At 38.4% G+C, this 19,328-nt stretch overlaps 1 protein-coding gene across 1 annotated transcript in view; it reads left to right on the plus strand.

Moving 5' to 3' along the window:
• Positions 1 to 10,476, plus strand: part of LOC146309673 (neurabin-2-like) — a 36,897-nt gene extending 26,421 nt beyond the window's left edge. Inside the window, exons 8-15 of the mRNA XM_084744639.1 lie at positions 4,163 to 4,267; positions 4,635 to 4,770; positions 7,481 to 7,624; positions 7,732 to 7,785; positions 7,979 to 8,110; positions 8,263 to 8,360; positions 8,478 to 8,574; positions 9,625 to 10,476. Coding sequence (XP_084600765.1) covers positions 4,163 to 4,267; positions 4,635 to 4,770; positions 7,481 to 7,624; positions 7,732 to 7,785; positions 7,979 to 8,110; positions 8,263 to 8,360; positions 8,478 to 8,574; positions 9,625 to 9,678 — 820 coding nt within the window. The 3' untranslated portion in view covers positions 9,679 to 10,476. The remainder of the gene's footprint in view (positions 1 to 4,162; positions 4,268 to 4,634; positions 4,771 to 7,480; positions 7,625 to 7,731; positions 7,786 to 7,978; positions 8,111 to 8,262; positions 8,361 to 8,477; positions 8,575 to 9,624) is intronic.
• Positions 10,477 to 19,328: the final 8,852 nt, after the last annotated feature.

The raw sequence follows: 19,328 nt of genomic DNA on the forward strand, positions 1-19,328 counted from the left end.
ATTGCAACTGTCTTGACTTGAAAAAATTATCTTTTAAATAAACATCACATGTGTGATTCATGGAACAATTCAGATGCGATCAAAAAATAATTTGCGTCCCACCACTGACAACAATTCATATTTTTTCCAAAATTATGTTCCATGGTGGTTCACCAGAAGGGGCTTAGACTCTGTACAGGCAGTGTTAGCGAAACACTCGATAACTAGCTAGCTAATCTATATCAGTCAACAGAGCAAAAAGGGGCGGGGCTTAGGAAAGATCTATTCTTAATTCACCATATTCACACAGCAGCCATTTTCCTCTGACATCACACTCAGGGTGGGAAGCTTAAATGCCATATTGCTGAGTTCCAGACTGCAAACCATATAAACATAAAGAATTTGACAAATTGTTCAGCACTTCCTGATTGATCAGCAACTGAAAAGTGATGGATAATGAAAATCGTTGGCGTTGGGCCATTTTTCAAGCTAAATCAATATATTTCCTAACTTTTAGCTACTGTTACACAACAGTAAAATGCAGTTGTAGCCCCTGCCATGCTACACACACAGAACAATGTACAGTTGAATCTGAAATCAACAAGCCGTCATAACTGTGATGGCATCTCACTTGTAAACCCACATACAGCATTAAAATATATGTAAATGCTTTCACTTTTTATGTGCTTCCACCAAGACAACTCTTCAGCATAGAACCAGTTACATATTGAAAATATATTCATCAAATCCCATAAAAGTAACAAAACTAAAAAAAAATTCAATGACATTTAGTCCAGTTTTGACAGACAGTTGCTCCGACAACAAACTGAGACTCTGGAGGAAACAGAAAGTACAAGCCACAAGCCTCTGCTCCATGACATCACTTTTATTTCCCTAAATCTCCATTATTGTTAAATCCTCACATTCCATTTGCATTATGAGCAGCTTGCTGACAAAAGAGACGACAAAGGCAAGGAATCATGGAGTTTGATGAGTTAAATCATAAGCTGGGAAGTAAATCCTGCTGGTTTAATTGGCAAACTCCACACTGCACCGACAGAAGTGGTACATTATTGTTATTTTTCCCAAAGCCTGTGTCATAACCAATTTCAGATTAGTGTCTAGAGACTGAAAAACTTCCACATTCACACAGACTACTTTAATCTGTTAGAGGAGGCAAGCAGCCCAAACATCTCTGCTTTTACTGTCAGTCTAATGTGTGTTTAGTTCTCACTTGGACACAGCAGTGATTTGGACACGAGGCATCCGCTGGATTCATCTGTAAATAAAACACACATATTATATTAGAACAGAATAAAAAAAAAAATGAAATGAGTAATAAAATAGAATGAGGTGCAGCACCGAGTAGGGTATTGATATCAACATATTGCATTGATTCCTCAAATGTGCTCATCAAACTCAAAGATGTGTAATGGAAGCGGGATATTGTTAGGATCCAGGAGAGTCTGGATTTGTTAAGATCAACAGATCATTGGTTTTATGCCCTGAGATTTGTCACTTACATTGTCAAATTCTTCTTTAAAAAGAAAGTAAAGTGCAGATGCAGGCTACTGGTGACCAACAGTGAAGAGTTACTTTGTTTTTGTTTTTTTCTTTATACAATTAAAAAAAAAAATTGAGTTGAAATCATGTATATGTGTTCATGGGTGCCTAGTTATAGTTTTAAGTGGGGGTGCGAGATTAGAATTTCTGAAAATTTTAAGCAGCACCTAAAAGGACATTTCTTGTAATCTTGACCAATAGAAATTAAGTACCATTGAGAGGGCCACCATCAGTAATTAATACATTATTATACCATTAATCAAACCAATAACTAACAGCAGTCAGTGTCAAAAAACTTTGAATTATTAGAATTATATTTTATCAGTTACCTTGTGTTTCTGTAGTCATGAGAAAATGTTAAAAAACATACATATTAGCAGCATGAACTGAACTAAACCTCCCTGTGCTCTCTAATAATAATACACCAAACTCCATTAAAAATATGAAATATTAACAATTTCTTATGTGTCTGAACAAGCACATAATTATAATAAACACAAGATAAAAGGTGGCATATGTCAACAGTATAATCTATAAAGATAAACTGTATTTCTGCAGAAACTTTACGTTTTGGACTTCGTTGCTTAACTCACTATCAGCCCCGTTGGTCAACTGTGCTATTTCAGTGAGAGAAGATGATGGGAATGAGAAGTGATCTGTTTCAAAAGTTAAGATTTCTCACGAAAATACTTGCTGCTTGGTGGATCAGAAACACGCCAAATTTAACACCAACTCATAACACTGTTAAAATCACCTTCTATGGGGTTTTTTTCAGTGGCGGCAAAGATTTTGCATTGCTGTAGCTCAAATCTTTCAAAATGGCAAAGTTGTATGACTAAAAATGCAAAAGCACTCTTTTGCTCCCACAAGTCTGAAAGTGGGAGGGCTATGGCTGTTTGCTCCACTGCTCAGGCACCTATGTATATGTATATATGATATACTGTATATATCTATATTAGTATATGTATATATATGCATATATAATACTAGTACAGAGCATCCTTTCAGGGAGCTTAACCCCCTCATAGGGGAACAGCTCCTCACAGGACAGGATTGCCTGCAGAGGATTGTGCGATCAGCTAAGCACAGTATGGGTCCAACACTCCCCTCCCTGCAGATTCTATACAACAGGAGGTGCGTAAGCAGAGCTAGGAGGATAATAAAGGACCCCCACGACCCCAGCAATCAGCTGTTTGTGGTGCTGCAATCAGGCTTATGTAGTCACAAATCACACACTGAAAGACTGAGGAGGAGTTTCTTCTCACTGGCTATCAGAGCCTCGAACAATGAACAATAAACTCTTGAAGGACATATGCTCAAGGACATTCACCCATGTATATATTACACTATACCTCATACTGCTGCTATTTAAATACTGTTAATCATTTTTCACTTTCACTTTTAAGTTAGAACCATGTTTATTATTTTGTATATTGGAGGAGATCATGTGATGGTCATGTGTGTGTGTGTGTGTGTGTGAGTGAGTCTGTGACTCTTCACTCCTCTTAACTGTCCAGTAACGGCCACAACTCATCAACAACTGCTGAGCTAAAAACATAATTCCATATCTGATATGTTATGACCCAGTAAATTTGTGCACAACACCAGATGAGTAAAATTCCTGTTTTGTTAGCTTTGCTGCCACTGTAAGAGAGCCTCTGTGTGTCTGTGTGGTTGTCAGATTGGATCTTTCAAGATCCACTAGTAAACACATACAGTGTGTACTGAGAGATGCTCTCATCCGAACAAAATTGACCGTAACTTGCTTAATACTGAACCGATTTTCACTGGGGCGATAAGATAAGATAATCCTTTTTTAGTCACACAACAGGGAAATTTGTATTGTTACAGCAGCATAGAAGATAGCTAAACATAAAGCATTATCAATAAAAAAAAAAAAAGTAAATAAACAAGCAAATATAAACAAATGTAAATATTAAAAAATAGGAACAATATGAACAAGAAGAACAAGAAAGAGAAAGAGACTAATCAGCTCTCTGCCAAAACATTAACCTACTGAACAGCCACAGCTTCCACTGGGACATGCAGGCTCCGACCTATAAATAGGCAACATCAAGTTTAAATAATTTAGAATTTCAGCATTTGTGTTGTTCATCCAAAAACGTAGGTTTCTATATCTAATATATTATTGTAAAGCTGCCCAGTTGCTTGTAATGTACCAAATAAATAAAATGTTCTCAATAGATAATAAGGTTGAACTTGATCCCAATTATTGTTTCCTTATTAAGTTTATACAGTTGGGTGAACCTAGGACGCTCAGTTACAATACTGTTAGACCATTCTTTGCATCTTAAAGAAAAGTGAGATTGTACTGCACAAAATACTTCATTAAAAACATTGCATACATCTTGATAAGGAAACTCACATAATACTATATAAAAAACTTGCAAATCTCCACTTTTTGCATCTGGTGACTGTGGTGGCATTGCAGTAGGGGCTTCACCATCTTTTGTCTGCTGTTTTTATATATTTTTCTTACTTTGATACTTCTGGTATTTTTTATAGCTTAGCTTTTATAAACCAGGCTGTGGCTGGGGGTGAGTATTGTCCTTTGTCTCTGTTCATTGTCACACATGCAGTATATTCTGTGTGTGCGCAGGATCCAGGTGAATGATCTGATCGTGGAGGTTGATGGAACCAGCCTGGTGGGCGTCACTCAGAGCCTCGCCGCGTCTGTCCTCCGCAACACCAGTGGCACCGTCAGGTCTGACACACACCCGTACTCTCTCTGTCTTGCGAACACACACTTTACTAGAACATATCAAGATTTTTCAAACATAGATTGTGTATTTGTTTATTTGGAATTGTATATTTTGTGAGATTTGTGATGTAAATTGCATATTTTTCAGGTTTTAGGTTGGTATGAGCTAAAAGGTTTGTGATGGGTGCGGTATTTTTTTTTTTCAGGTTTGCAGTTCCTCTGAATATTTCTGATTTATGTTTTGTGCATGTGGGATGTTATCAGGCTTAAAGTTAGTGTGTGTTTGAATTTTTCAGATTTATGATTGCTTTTTTTTTTTTTTTTTTCTTTAGCTCATTAACTTGACTGATGGATTTTGAATGTTTTCCAGGTTTGTGATTGGCCGGGAAAAGCCGGGGGAGCAGAGCGAAGTGGCTCAGCTGATCCAGCAGACTCTGGAACAGGAGCGATGGCAGAGAGAGATGATGGAGCAGAGATACAAACAGTACATGGACGATGATGAAGAGGTACGTGCTGAGACTAACACACACACACACAGGACACACTGCAGCAGCTTTGACTCAAAAGTTGTGTGCATGGGTGTCTAGTACTATTATATATAAAAATATTAGTTTTTTATTGTGTTGTGTACTCTCAGCAGTGAGTGGCAGATAAACTCACACCGAGGGAAATTATTTACTGCATGCTGTTGTTAGAAAGTACCATTGAGAGAGCCGCTATCAGCAATCAACACACACATTATTATACCATTAAGTCAAACCAATAATTAACAGCAGTTAATGTCAGACAAACTTTGAATATTTTAGCAGTTACCTACTGTTTCTGTAGTCTTAACAAAATGTTAAAAAATTACATATTAGCAGCTTGAATTGAACTAAGCCTCCGTGTGCTCTCCAGGGGAAATATTACACAAAACCTCCTTTAAAAACTGAAATATTAACAGTTTTTTATGTGTCTGAAGATAAAAAGGGTCATATGTCGATAGCATTCTTGTCAATTCAGCATCAATGTAATATACAAACTTTGCATTTTGGATTTTGTCACCTCAAACTCCCTACCAGCCCCTGTGGCTCAGCTGTGTTATTTCAGCGGGAGAAGACTGTGGGGATGAGAAGTGATCTGTCTCAAAAATTAAACATTTCTCACTAAAAGGCTTGCTGATTGGTGGATCAGATACACGCCGAAATAAACACCGACTTATAACACGGTTAATTCACCATCTATTGTGTGATTGAGTTGCAAACTTTTTTTTTTCTTTCTGGGTAAATATTTTGCCTTAGTGTAGCTCATATCTTCTAAGATAGCGAGGTTGTCTGATCAAAAAGTGGGGATGAAACACACATTTGCTCCTCCCGCTCTAATAGTGGGGGCACAGCTGCTCCGCTGCCCAAGCGCTCGTATTTGTGTGAATACAGCAAACCAAAAACGAAGAAGTGCAGCGATCTGATCAATCATACTGCCTCCACAGGTGCTCCAAAGTGCACTTCTAGAGCTGTTTCTCTGAAGCCACATTTATTAACTGCAACAACATATTATGAGCCTTCATTAGCCGCAGGGATAACAAGAGCGGGATGAGTGGAGAGGAGACATAAGAGAGGAGTGTTACATTGTAGTGTGTGTGTGTGTGTGTGTGTGTGTGTGTGTGTGTGTGACAAAATGTCGGTCTATGTGCCACCACGTGGCCTTTAGTTTCAAACTCAGTCCAGCTTCTCCACCTTGTGGTCAGGGAGGGTAACAGACAGTTCTGTTTCAAAGCCCTGTGTCAATATAAAAAAAAAATCACAATTAACTATTGAAAATGAATTTAATTCCTCCAACGGCACACTCAGCTCTCCATAACTCTGACGTCAGCGGGCTAAATTTAAATTCTGTCCGTAATTCCAGCATAACTAAACAGTAAATTAGGTTGTCCGGTGTGGTTAAATTGATGACTGAAAGTCGCCATCGTTCCTCGTCACTAGAACCGTAGCAAACCATCGAGGACATGAGGGTCGTGTCCTTGGCAATATATCTGGAAGTCTAGATGTTTAAAATAACATAAAGAGAAATTTATATTCCACGGTTACACACGTATAAGACGAGACTAATGTGGTGAGATAAAAATGGCAGCAAATATAATTGTATACTTTAATAGGTATATATCATTTTAAGTGCTCGTGAAATACAGCAGAGTTTGGTTAGTTGCTTGGTTTGATATAAAAACTCATAAACATATTAATTCTTTATAACAATAACCATAAGACATTATAAAGATTCTTCTAATGACAGATGAGGTAAAATATCAAAATACCTCATTAATGCTGGACATTCAATGACATTTTTTAGTGTATTATGATTCTCTTAGTTAATGTAGCCTAATAATAAATGACATTGTAGAGCTGGCTTGTTGTGGTGTCAGAGCAGAAAAGTAACCAGATGTAAAGATTACATCAAAGAGTGATATATGAAGTGCAGTGCTATATTTAAATTACTGCACTTTTGTCAGCTGTAATGTTGCTCTTAACTGGAAGTACATGATGGTTGTGAGTCAATGTGAAGCTAACTCACTTTGTAACGTGCAAGAGGAGAAGACAGATGATTAGCAGATTATTGATTGTGTGAATCCTTTTAGTGGAACATGGTTACAGGCCGTGGCTGCGTTCGATTTCAGAGGGTTGAGTATGAACTGTGAGACCGCCAGCAAGAGCTTAACGCTTCTTTCACTTAATTTGTAATTTCATACTTGTGTGGTCTGCTCCAGGCTAGTTGCCATGCCATTTATACCATTTTAATGCGGCACATACTCCTCCATATGAAATTATGCAGCAACTTATGAAGAGAGAAAGAAGTGGATCTCTGAGTCTGAACTTTTAAGTTTCAGTCATGGGAACATTTTGGGAAATAAACTCATTTGCTTTCTTAATGCCACTCTCATTTCCATACAGTTAATAGGAAGTTAACACTAGCAGGTAGTTATCTTTGCTTAGCTAAAATATGCGAAAAAGGGATAAACAGCTATCTTAGCTCTGTCCAAAGATACCAAAATCCAACTCCCAGCACCTCTAAACCTACTAAACTGTAACTGTGTTACTTTATACTTATTTTTGTACATTCAGAACAAATAACAGATGTAACATGGAAATAAGTGAGCTTTAGAGGTGACAGGCAGAGGTTGAATGCATTAATGAATGCATTATTTTCCTTACTCTTCCCCCATGTCTTACTGTTTACCTGCAGACAGGTGAATATGCAACAGACGAAGAGGAGGAGATGAGTCCAGTGTTTCCAAACTCCATCGAGGTTTTCGACCTGGCCGAAAACCAGGACATGCTGTCTCCTGTGGAGCTGGACCCTGAGAAGCTGGCCCACAAATTTAAGGAGGTATGTGTGATTTTGATCATTTGAATCCTGAACTTTCTTGTTTTTTTTGGGGGGTGGGGTTTGTTTTCATCATTGTTTTATACTCTTGTCTCTGTCTCTCTCTATAGCTCCAGATTAAACACGCAGTAACACAGGCGGAGATCCAGCTGCTAAAGAGGAAGGTGAGACCACTTTGACTTTCACTCTGTTCTTAACATGCAGAAATGAAACACACCGCAGTATCCAGGTTGTACTGCAGTGGAGAATGTACACTAGCATAACATCAGTTCCTTTGCTGGCTGAACGATGACTTAACGCTGGCTCTGCCTCCCACATACCACCTCCTTCTGCCACACTCCCACCCCTTACCTCCAGCTGGCTCATGCAGAGCAGGATAAGTTGCGTTGGCGGATGGAGCGTGCTCAGTTGGAGCAAAACATCCGGGACAGCAAAGAGAGGATGGAGAAGCTGGAGGGCTATTGGATGGAGGCACAGTCCCTGTGTAAGGTAATGTATTAGGGAATAAACATTAAAAGCAAGGAGGCATTTTTTCCATCATTTAACTGCTCAATTGACTAATGGGTTCATAATCTCCTAATATTAGTTGTGTACATTTACTAATGGTGTGTGTGTGTGTGTGTGTGTGTGTGTGTGTTTAGGCAGTGGATGAACACCTGAAGGAAACCCAGGCTCAGTACCAAACCTTAGAGAGGAAATACAGCAAAGCCAAGAGGCTGATCAAAGAGTACCAGCAGAAGTAAGAACACATTATACATTAAAGGACACATTAAAGGGTTGAGAGGATTAAAAGACACACACTTAAATGTGTATGTGTTTGTGTGTGTGTGTGTGCGTGCGCCCGTGTGCGTCATAGGGAGATCGAGTACCTGAAGAAGGAGACGGCTCAGCGTCGAGCGCAAGAAGAGAGCGAGGCAACACACAAAGAGGAGGCGGACAACCTGCAGGAAAAGGTTAGTCAAAAACTCACCTGATCTCAAAACAGTGGATTCTGCAGCAGTGTGTAAGCTCTTCCCCCAGAAAACACTGTTTCTGCCTTGTTTTCCTATTGTAATCTGTTTATATTTGCATTTGTCTTAAGTAAAAGGAATGACTTGAATGAATAAATTAAAAAAAAAAAATCCTATCTTCTCCTATTCATTGATTCGGTTTAGATAATTTTTTTTTTCCAAGATTCTGGCTGCGTCATTTGGTACACTACAAATTTGAAGCGCTCCATTTCCTCCACAGAGATTGTTGTTCTTATATAACATGGGATCTCATTCCCGATTTGGGTGTATCTGTGAAGAAATGATCTCTGACCGTAGCTATGTTTAAGCCTGCGCATGTGATAGCGATCTAGCGTTGTGTTCCTGTCTCGTGTTGCATCTTTGGAACGAGAGTAGTAAGTGTTGGAGACGTGTTATTGTTTTGGATCTGATAATAGAATTTAATAGCTCGATTATCTGAGTAATTCTGAAACTTCATGGTGTTAGAATGTGAAAGTGCAGTGCAAGTGGTGAGTCCAAGAGGGATAAGCTTTATTGTATGATTTTGCTGTTGGTTTAATAAATGCTTTTGTGATAAGGGACCGAATTTGCAGACAAGAGGATGTGTGTTAATAAAGTAATCAATGAGCCTTTGCTTTGTTTTTAGTTCAGTATTTGTTACTGGATTCTGTCTACTTGTCAACACTGACCCATTGTGTTCCCCATTTGCAATTCTTATTTTTATACACTGCAAATATTTTCACAAATTGCATTATCGTCCGTGCGGTGCAGCTCCACAGGCGTGTTAGAGTCTGAAACAGTTTGAAACAGTTCAAACAGTCAAATAGAACATTTCTCTCTGGTAATAGCCAAAGATGAGAAGTAACTAAGTAAAATTATACACATGGAGACTAACTAATGTAATATTTTTCACTTCCATTGACTGAGCCTCTGCTGAAACTGTTTGGAGCCCCACCTCCCGCCTCCCTGTTTGAAAACCTCTGGCTTAAATGTATTGTCTTGCTGTTTCCACAGATAACAGACCTGGAGACCAAAGTGGACGCCCTGCGGACCCCCAAACCCTCCTAGACTGCTGCTACTTCCTACCTCCTGTCTGTGACTGGAAGAGGAGGAGCTCTGCCTTCATTCTGACCAATCAACCATTTACTGCACGGACAGGTATTATAAAGACTTAACAGGGACGACGGCTGTAAGAGAGAGGACGAGGAGGGTGACGTACAAAGAGAAAAGAAGCAACCTCTCATCTGACATCTGCCAACAGCTTCGAGCTCCGTCAGTCAATAACCAATCCCAGAATGCACCTTCTGTAATACCCAGAGTCCTCCTTGTGTGTCTTCCTGGCAATCAGCTTGGCAATCAACACGGACACCACATTCAACAACCTGTACTTTATCTGTGGATGATCTGTATCGGCTTCTCCTCTCTTCAACAACAACAGTATCGTACCGGGATTCTATTATTGATTCAAATGTATTTTAAAAAAGCGCTTTTATTAAACAGGCTCGTCACAAAGTGCTTTATAGAGTGACAGAGGGCATCAATGCAGAATAAACCAGAACAAAACGAGAGAGGACAAAGGTTATTTGATTGTTGTTATACTACTTTTGAACCAGGTGGTTTGCTGAACCATTCCTTTTTTTTTTGTTTGTTTGTTTGTTTGGGACCAGACAGCATTCTAACGAAGAGGACTAGTGTGTTTTCTGTCGTGTGGCATTGATTGCTCGAGTCAAAAACTACAAGGAGAAATGGCCGCCTCCATTTTTCACCTCAAGACTCAAAGACACGAAGTGGAACGACAAAAAATAACTTTGAAAAGGAAATAGCCACCTCCTGCTGATAATTAAGTAATAAAAAACTTTAAAACAAGATGGCCGACAAATTTCTGATCAGTGACAAAAACTGTGAACAAAAAAAAAAAAAAACCAGAACGCCCACCCCAGCCTTTGGTTTCTCTTTTCTAGCCTAACTCTCTGCAAGCGATGGAAGGAATCAGGCAGAAGTGTGGTGGCATACTGTTTGTATATATTCTATACATGTATTTAAAAGTGTTTTAATGGCTTAAGAAATTAAGTGGGTCTGATATCCGAGAGTAAGGAGTGCAATGAGCGAATGGCGACGTCTTGCTGTGGAGGGTGAAATAGTTCCGTAGTCCAGATTCAGTCTGTTTCATCTCTTTTCTATCGACATCAATGGCGAACAGGGTGTGAATAGTCTAATATGTGCTTATAGAGCTTCTAATGGTGTATATTTGTTGGTGTTTACTAGAGTATCTGTGGGTTTACATGCACACCCACCGTCCTCTTAGTCAGGATAGTCATGTGCTATCCTCGAGTTGGTGCAGGGTTTTCAGAAATCTACTCTCATCCAGGGTCACAAAAAACAGAATATGATAGTTTGAATACACCGGTATTCTTTGTGTACACCTTCCACGTGCACTCACTGTGTAGTTTCATGGGCTCAGGCTACATGGGAAACATGTACCAACATTTCTTGGAGGCAAAACTACTACAGAAATATCTCTATAGTTGAGGTTAACATAAGTGAGCGTAGCCAAAGTGCCAAAAATAAAAAAGTAATTAAACCCATCTAATCTAATCTAATCTACCTAAAACAATGTATCAGATAATAGTCATTTTTTTACATGACTACTTCACTGTCTGTTTTGCAGTCAGTGCTCTCAAACTATTTAATTGTAACAGTGTTTCTAAATTAACTCAAACATATTTTTTAACCATTTCCTCCTGATACCAGCTACTACAGAAGCTAAGAGAAGTCGTAATAATTAAACATTTTTTTAATAAGCAACTGTACGTTAACTTCAGTGGTATTTAAATTTCAGTATTAAATGGGTAAATATCAAAATTAGCTACTCAGTTATTTATACAATTCGAATTATTGTGTCTTTTCTTTGCTTCCTGTATATCAGTCTAGGTCGGGTAGTTGGCCTTTCAGATATATCCATATGCTAATTTATTCCAGTAATTTCCAAAAAGCATAAAATACAATACAGTAAATCCTTGTCAGTTCTATTTTTATTGATACTTTGATCAGTATTTTGTCTCCAGCCTTGCTCACGTACCCGGATAGTTTTGCCCCTGAGAAATGTTTGTGAAGTGAGACCTCTGCATGGATACGAGCTCAGTGTTATTCAGAAAACTGTGTGCATGTAAACACACTCAACATATCTTGCTTTAGGAGAAGAGTAGAAGGTCCCAGTGCCAGTATTACGAGTTTAGACAATGAACTTAAGTTAGTGATATGATACGTGCCTGACATAGTCAGTCAGAAATGGGTTGGATACAGAAGTGTTGCTGTGATCATTTTCAGGAACCCAGGAGCCACTGGAGGTGCATCAGGATCATCTTTGTTTTGTTTTTGTTTTGTTTTTTTTGCAAACAAAGTTGCTTCTTTGGTCACATAAATTAGATAAGCTGCAGGTTGCAGAATTAAAATACTCAGCAGAGAGAAAGTTGTTAAAAGTGCTAATGTTAAAATGTTAAAAGTGTTAATTTGTGCTTGAAACCCTTGAAGCAACCAAAGAAATGGTATTGTTTGTTAAACAATAAATCCTCTTTGGGTGAAACCTGGACATGTGTCCCACTAAAGATGGGACTTTGATTCTGTTACTGTACCGTAAAGGGACAGTTCACCCCCAAAACCAAAAATACATATTTTTTCCTCTTACCTTACCTGTAGTGCTGTTTATCCATTTAGATTATTTTGGTGAGTTGCTGAGTTTTAGAGATATCAGCTGTAGAGATGTCTGTCTTCTCTCTCTTTTTTTTTTTTTTAAACACTCAACAGCAATGTCTCTTTCCAGAAATCATGAACTGGTTACTGGAAATCATCCAAAGACCTTGTTCTGAGCAGTTTCATGTAGGAACTCTATTCTTTCTATTGAACTACACCCACCGACAGTAACCACGTGCAGAGGGAAGAGCGAATTTGGGGGGAACTGTCCCTTTAAGAGTTTTCAAAATGGCCAGCGCCAAAGGGAATGGACACATAGGCTGTTCTTGAACCTTGAACCAGACACTGTGGTTACAGTACAGTCTCTGTTTATACAATATGATTGTATATTTAACTTCTATCCAGTGGTTGTTGATGACTGGTTGATGTTCCAAATATGAGGTTCATATAGGCGTGCAGGTGGTAAAATGGTGCTCAGTAGGACAGTGTTCACACACAAGTAACTTATACAAAATTTAGACCGGGCTAATTGTGTATTTTGCTGCTCTAATGTCGTCATTCACCGTGATGATTATTCTAAGTTTGTGTGTGTGTATTGAGATCTTACAGCTTGCTGGCGAGCTCTGATTATTGCATCGATTGAAAACACTGAATCAGAAAACAGTTAGATCAGATCTGTTGTTAGATACAGAGAAGCTTAGAACGGCCAAAATCACCTGGTGCAGTGCAGGTGGAGATGTTGAGCATGTGGCATATTTATGTTTTAGCCACACTCGCAGTTCAAATTTATTGAGTTAAAAACATTCATGGCTCCCAGAGGATGAATCCTAATGACGATGATTGATGATTGTTGATTTTTTCCTCTAGCACCACCATGAGGCTAACATTTGTGGCTTTTAATGACGTGTCTCAAAAACTGTTAATGCCATGAAATTCAGTATAGACAATTATGTTCCCCTCAGGAGGAATTATCCTTGAGCATCATCCTATGGTCAAAATTAAAATTTTTCTGTCAAATACCTTGATTAAAAAAAAAAAGACTAAATTAGTTACAAGAAAATTTGTGACATTCCCCTCAGGATTTAAATCAAAGAACTGCCGAATTACAGCCTTAATAGCGTTAGATGCTAATCATGTTAATATATTAAAAAAAATGTACTTTTTGTTTGTCATCTTGCAAACACAGAATAACTTTCACCAATCACAAACATGTAGATATACATGAAAATTACAATCTAATGTAGCACATAAAGCAGGTTGACCCTTCCTAAGTCCCGCCCTTTTTTGAACCTCAATTTTCTCCTTTCCTGTTTCCTATGCTAGGTTCGTCTATGTTGGAAAGAAAGCCGAACTTTGAAGATCTTGCTGAGGGGTCTGTAAAAGCGACATAGGCACAATTAAATTAGCTAATGTCAGCAAAATGCCAGCTAGCTAGCTAGTGTTCTGCAGCAAAGTGCTAGTTAAAACGACTACAAGGGACTTTAATGATTTGCCCACACAGACAAAAGTTTCTACTGTAATAACCAAAAAATATAACTTCAAAACTATAATTATTTATTATTGCTTCATTTTAACTAGTCAACATACTACTCATAGTCAACGTTGCCTGGGAAAATGTAAACAAAGGCTTGCTTCATGTGATTTCAAGGACAATCCCACGTGATGGCAGGCATTACTAACAACTACACAGAAATAGCCAGTCTTCTCGTGGTTGGTCTCATTAACTGATGTAGGCCATAAAGAGACATCATTCATAAACTGACTTATAACCAATTAAAAACTCCTTGTAGTAGCTTTAACTAGCTAGCTAGTTACATTTGATTACTAATGTTTGCAAAACACTGGCTAACTTTCTAGCTAATCTACATCATTAGTCAGCCAGTTAGCTAGCATTTTACTAACATTGGGCTAATTTAAGATGTGGCCATATGGTCCCCCAGCAAAATCTATCAGCTTACTTTAAAAGTTGTTTTTCTTTTCAACACAGACAAGCCTAGCACAAAGCATGTCTGAATACAGGAAACAGAAAGAGAGAAAGTAAACCAAGGTTCTGCCGAGGTACCAAGCTTAGGAAGTTGGTCATAGACGCACGTCACAGTAACACACCATGTGACAGAGGACACCATCGTCTTCTGGTTCAGTGTTTTTATGCCTTTAAAATGAGGTATTTATTCTCGACTTGTTTTGCGTTGACCAATCTGACGCCGTATACTTCGCACCCACTCAAGTCCCCCCTGGCTAAAGTTTGTCTGAGCTAAAGCGTTTGAATCTACACCAGCTCCTGACCTGAACCTGTGACCTACAGGAAAAGTTTGTGCACAACTCAGCTCAAGAACTGCTCATCAGAAACAGGAATATGAGACATTAACCAGCTGATAAGGGTCATTTCCCTGTTTTCTGCTCAGTCTGTCTCTCTGGCCTGGATATACAGCGAAATATGTCATACTTTACTAGCAACTGAACAACAGCGGTTTGAATGATGGCTGTATTAGATATCATGATGTAAGTATGTTTGAATTTGACAAGGGGGAGCGACACCAAACTCACAGCATAAGGTTGATGTTTTCATGTGAGATCATTCTTTAAGACACCCAGTATTTGTTCACAACTTGCAGTATATTTACATTGTCGTCCTCTTGGACAGGAACAAGGGTCTTTGAGATTTTTAAAGGAATGGAAATCAGCCATAAGCAACTCACTTGTTTTTTTTTTTTTAAGTATTTTTATTACAGTTTCATCTCTATGTCAAACCAATGTGAGCTGTACAAATGCTGTTTTATCACCAAATCAAGTCCTGGTCACTTTGAGTTGTAAGTGATCACTTTGCCTTGTTATGACTTGTTTGTAGTAGTTAACATGCTGCTTTTTTGCCTTTACAGAGCCTTCAGATGTGTGCTAGCTGTAGCTGACTATCACAGTTGTTACCCATAGACAGTAGAAGAAAAATTTACTGTCAGTGTTGTTACCCCTCATGTCTGCCCCATCACATTAAAACGAACAAACAAAATAAGTGTGTTACCAGTGTTTAAAGAGTGATTGCCAGTGAGTACAGCACAGACAAACTGCCATGTTGGAAGACTGACAGATTGTAGCACGACAGCATTTAACTATTGTTTTTACAGATTGTAGACATTTGTCATTTACTCCTCATGTATTGAATACTATTCAAACTCGGCTCTTTCCCCCGCTTCACATTCGTGGGAACAGATGAGAGGGTTTAGTGCCTTGTTTAAGGGTTAAAAGTAACGATAGTTGACAGAGAGGGGGGACACGCCTGCCTTTCACCAGGTGTGCCAGGAGTTAAAAACCAAATTTGCAAGCAAAACCTCAGTGCGTTCAATGTATTTGTCAGATCTCCAGGATGTGCACAAAATGTTTGCGTGAGTAACATCAAATGTAAACAGAAACTCCACTTTTAAGCAATCTTTGACAAAACTACAGAAGTTTGATTGAAATTATCCTCACCCGTGTTAATGGCTTTAAAACAGGTGAAAATTCTTTTTTTTTTCATTTGTGAATGAGGTGGGGAAACAATGTTTTTACCAAAAAGTGGCAGGATCATGGCTGTCCATTTGTGGCACAGGTAAAAACAGCAGCCAAAAGAAATGACAGTAATTTTACATAACTTGCAAACACACAATACATGTACCTTGTGTTTAGAGTGCATGGAGCAGCAACCAGCAATTTTTTTCACCTAATTCACAAATTTAAAAAAAAATGAAGGACTTCAAATGATTATCCCGGCACATGTTCTTAAGTCATAAACACAGGACTGAAAACAATTTAGATCAGACTTGGATCACTTAAAAAAATTTTTCCTCACATGCTTCACAGAACTTCTGTACAAAAATGATTTATTGAGAAAAGTTTTGATGCAGGCACACTAGAAATGAAACGGTAAAAATGTTGTTGTTGTGTCTGCATCTGGGAGGCTGTTGGCTGTTGCTGTCTTTGGTTGATGCTGTTTTTTTTGCAGTTTTTCAGAGTTTGAAATGAATCAAACGAAATTTGAAATGAATCGTATGGAACTTAGTGTAAAACCGATTATCATTTCATGTCTAATGCTAAGACTGAACAATTCTCATTGTGCAAGGCTGGTTCAGATCATAGCAGTATGCGCTGCGTGACAGCGTCTCGGCCTGCCTGCAAGTCTAGTTTGACCTTGACTTTTGGCCTTGCAGATGCCATTTTCAATGCTCAGGGTGGAAAAATAATTAGACAACTGGCAAATTCTGTCCTGTAACCACTGGCAACCGACCCTTTCATTAACAGTCAGAGCAGATAGAAGTAGTACAACAGACCAAGTATTAAATAAACTGGGATAATGCAAAACAAAAGCACTCAAGAAATTTAGTTTTTAAATTGTTTTTTGTTGGAATTTCTCATCTGCTTTGTTCTATTATACTTCAATACAATAATTTCATGGCATTTTGGGGGAAATCTCAATCCTCTTTTTATAATATTAACCCTTGGCTTGACTTCTTTAGATACACTGATGTAATCGGAGAGAGGTGTCATGTGGTATGCTCGCTGAATGACCATGGGCAGAGCGGTGCCAAACAGTGTGAACAGGACAATCTGACAGTGTATAAGCAGACCTTCGAGTGTATCTCGGGTCTGAACCAGATTTCCTTCTCTGCCTGGTTCTGTTCTTCAGTTGATGCCACCATGTTTGTCTGAATCAATACTTGTCTGTCAGCATTAATAAATAAACATAAAATATGTTGAACAAGAAGAACGAGGAGGGGAATCTTGATTTACTGCTGAGATGTACTGTTCTGTTCTCTTGCGTGTGTGTGTCTGTATAGCAGCTATCTGTCCCTATATTTAGAGAGTACTGGAGGAGGAAGAGGTGCAACACAGTGATCTCAACCTGCTGTCTTCAAGTAAGATGTCTGTGTCCAGGATCCACATTCTCTATAACAACACCTTCATGCAGTGGTGGAAGAAGTGACAGATCTTTTACAAAGTACAGCACATAGTACGTACAGTACATCAATGTAAAAATACTCTGTTACAAGTCAATGCCAGGCATTACAAATTCTATTTAAGCACAAGAACAAAAAATGTATTGTGAGTACTCATTCTGCAGTGACTGATATATTATTATATTTGACAATAGATTAATACTGATGCTTTAATATGTAAATAGCATTTTATTGTTTTATTTACTCTTTTAACTAGTTTAAAGGGAAACAGTCAGTGGACATCCAGTCATTTTTGATGGTAAATGTAGTCAACTGTAGCAATAATTTCTCCAGTGTGTACTATACTGACCAAGAAAGCTGAATTCAGCTTAGTCTGATGTTCTTCCTGCATCAAGTGATGTCACCATGATGTCATAGTGATGTAGTTGGTGTTCAGGAAGTACTTCAGACTATAGGTACGTCTCAGGCCTCTTACTTATTGCTTCCTTGCTCTTCGCTTGAACTGTGAGTTCTTCATGGTTGGCCATCTTGCACACTGTCCCAAGTCTCTTATTTCAGCTCGGAGGAGCGAGGAGTGACGAACGAGGATACATGAAAGCAGCCTTCAGGGAAGTCTTTTGACCAGTCGACACACCTCCTAATTTACTGATTAGACGCTGCATCTGATAAGACTGTTCTGATAGATCAGGACATGTCTGGAGTTTCATACCAGAGTGAAGACAATTGACAGATTAAACTAAAGTGCATCACTTTTAAGTTTCAAATTGAATTTATTTCCTGATTCACCATCCACTTAAAAGTCAGTGAATTGTAGGTCTTTGGTGTTCAGATTTCTGTTAATCTGCAGATCTGATGGGACAGTTCATTAAAATTAAGTTTATGATTAACAGCAGATGGATTGTGGGTGGAAACATCTCTCACCCAGGAGAGAAGCTGTGCACAATTGTGCACTTGGCACAGGAGCTGCATGCAGGGAAACATCTGTGGCAGCTTCTACAATCATTAAATTAAATCATTAAAGAAAAGAGACTGAAATCCAATGTGCAGTAAAGAAAGTCTCTGTTCGGAAATCAGAGAAAATAAATGACTCGGGTGGTATTCATGAACACAGGAGGATTCAGATGAGCTCAGAGCTGATCTGCTCATAAAATGCCTTATGCCTCCATAAAATGGAGAGGAGAGTCTGTTTGTTAGTGAGAAAACCTGGTCAAAACAGCACACACTGAATTTGGAATTTATTACTTCAATTGACTGCATTACATTGATTGGACATCTAAACAAAAAGTGGTGGAACTTCCCTTTAACTACACCCATCCTGACACACTGGCCCCCTCCAGTGGTCAGAAAATAAATGTGAGGGGTGGCAAGATGATCAACGGGGCACAAAAGAAAAACAAGTTCCTCCACAAAAATATGTATTCATTTTGTTTGAACTTTTCTCTAAACTTTGTTTTTTTTTTTTTTTTTACTGAATATTGTATAATTTTACCTCAACTGTGTTAATGTGTACATTTTAATGTAAAATCTGCATTTACTGAACAGATAGCAATGGATTTACCCTCAAATGATGTTCCTCTCAGGATGACTTGTAATTAACTTTGATCTCCTGACTTCTGAAGTCCAACACTCTGGTTTAAGACCAAATACCAGCAAAACTAATTAAATTCTCATGAGTCTCAGCTCTACCTTGGGTTTTACATTGAATGTCCCGTGTAACATGTTAACTTATGTTTACCATGATCACCACCTTTCCTGGTAAAACATCAACATGTTAGAATTGTGAGCATGTGAATAGCATTATTGGAATAAAATACTAATATGAAGCTACAAAACACCACAACACACAGCATTCTTTACCTTCTTAGGTCATATTTATTCATATTAAGTGCTGAAAATAAATACAAAACATTTTTGGAACACATCTGGTAAAGTGACAAAGACCTGCTTCAGTCAAGTTTTGCTTGTCAGAAAAAGTTTCAATTACTTTTTCATCTTTAGCTGCAGTTTGGAACATTTTTTTTTAATTTTGAAACTCAGGTAGAACGTGTTAAACTTCATCAGACTCTTTCATAATGATCTAATGACCAAGGAATCATTTAA

Source organism: Lutjanus erythropterus, chromosome 19 (assembly GCF_056507025.1).
Source record: "Lutjanus erythropterus isolate fLutEry1 chromosome 19, fLutEry1.hap2, whole genome shotgun sequence".
Lineage (NCBI taxonomy): Eukaryota > Metazoa > Chordata > Actinopteri > Lutjaniformes > Lutjanidae > Lutjanus > Lutjanus erythropterus.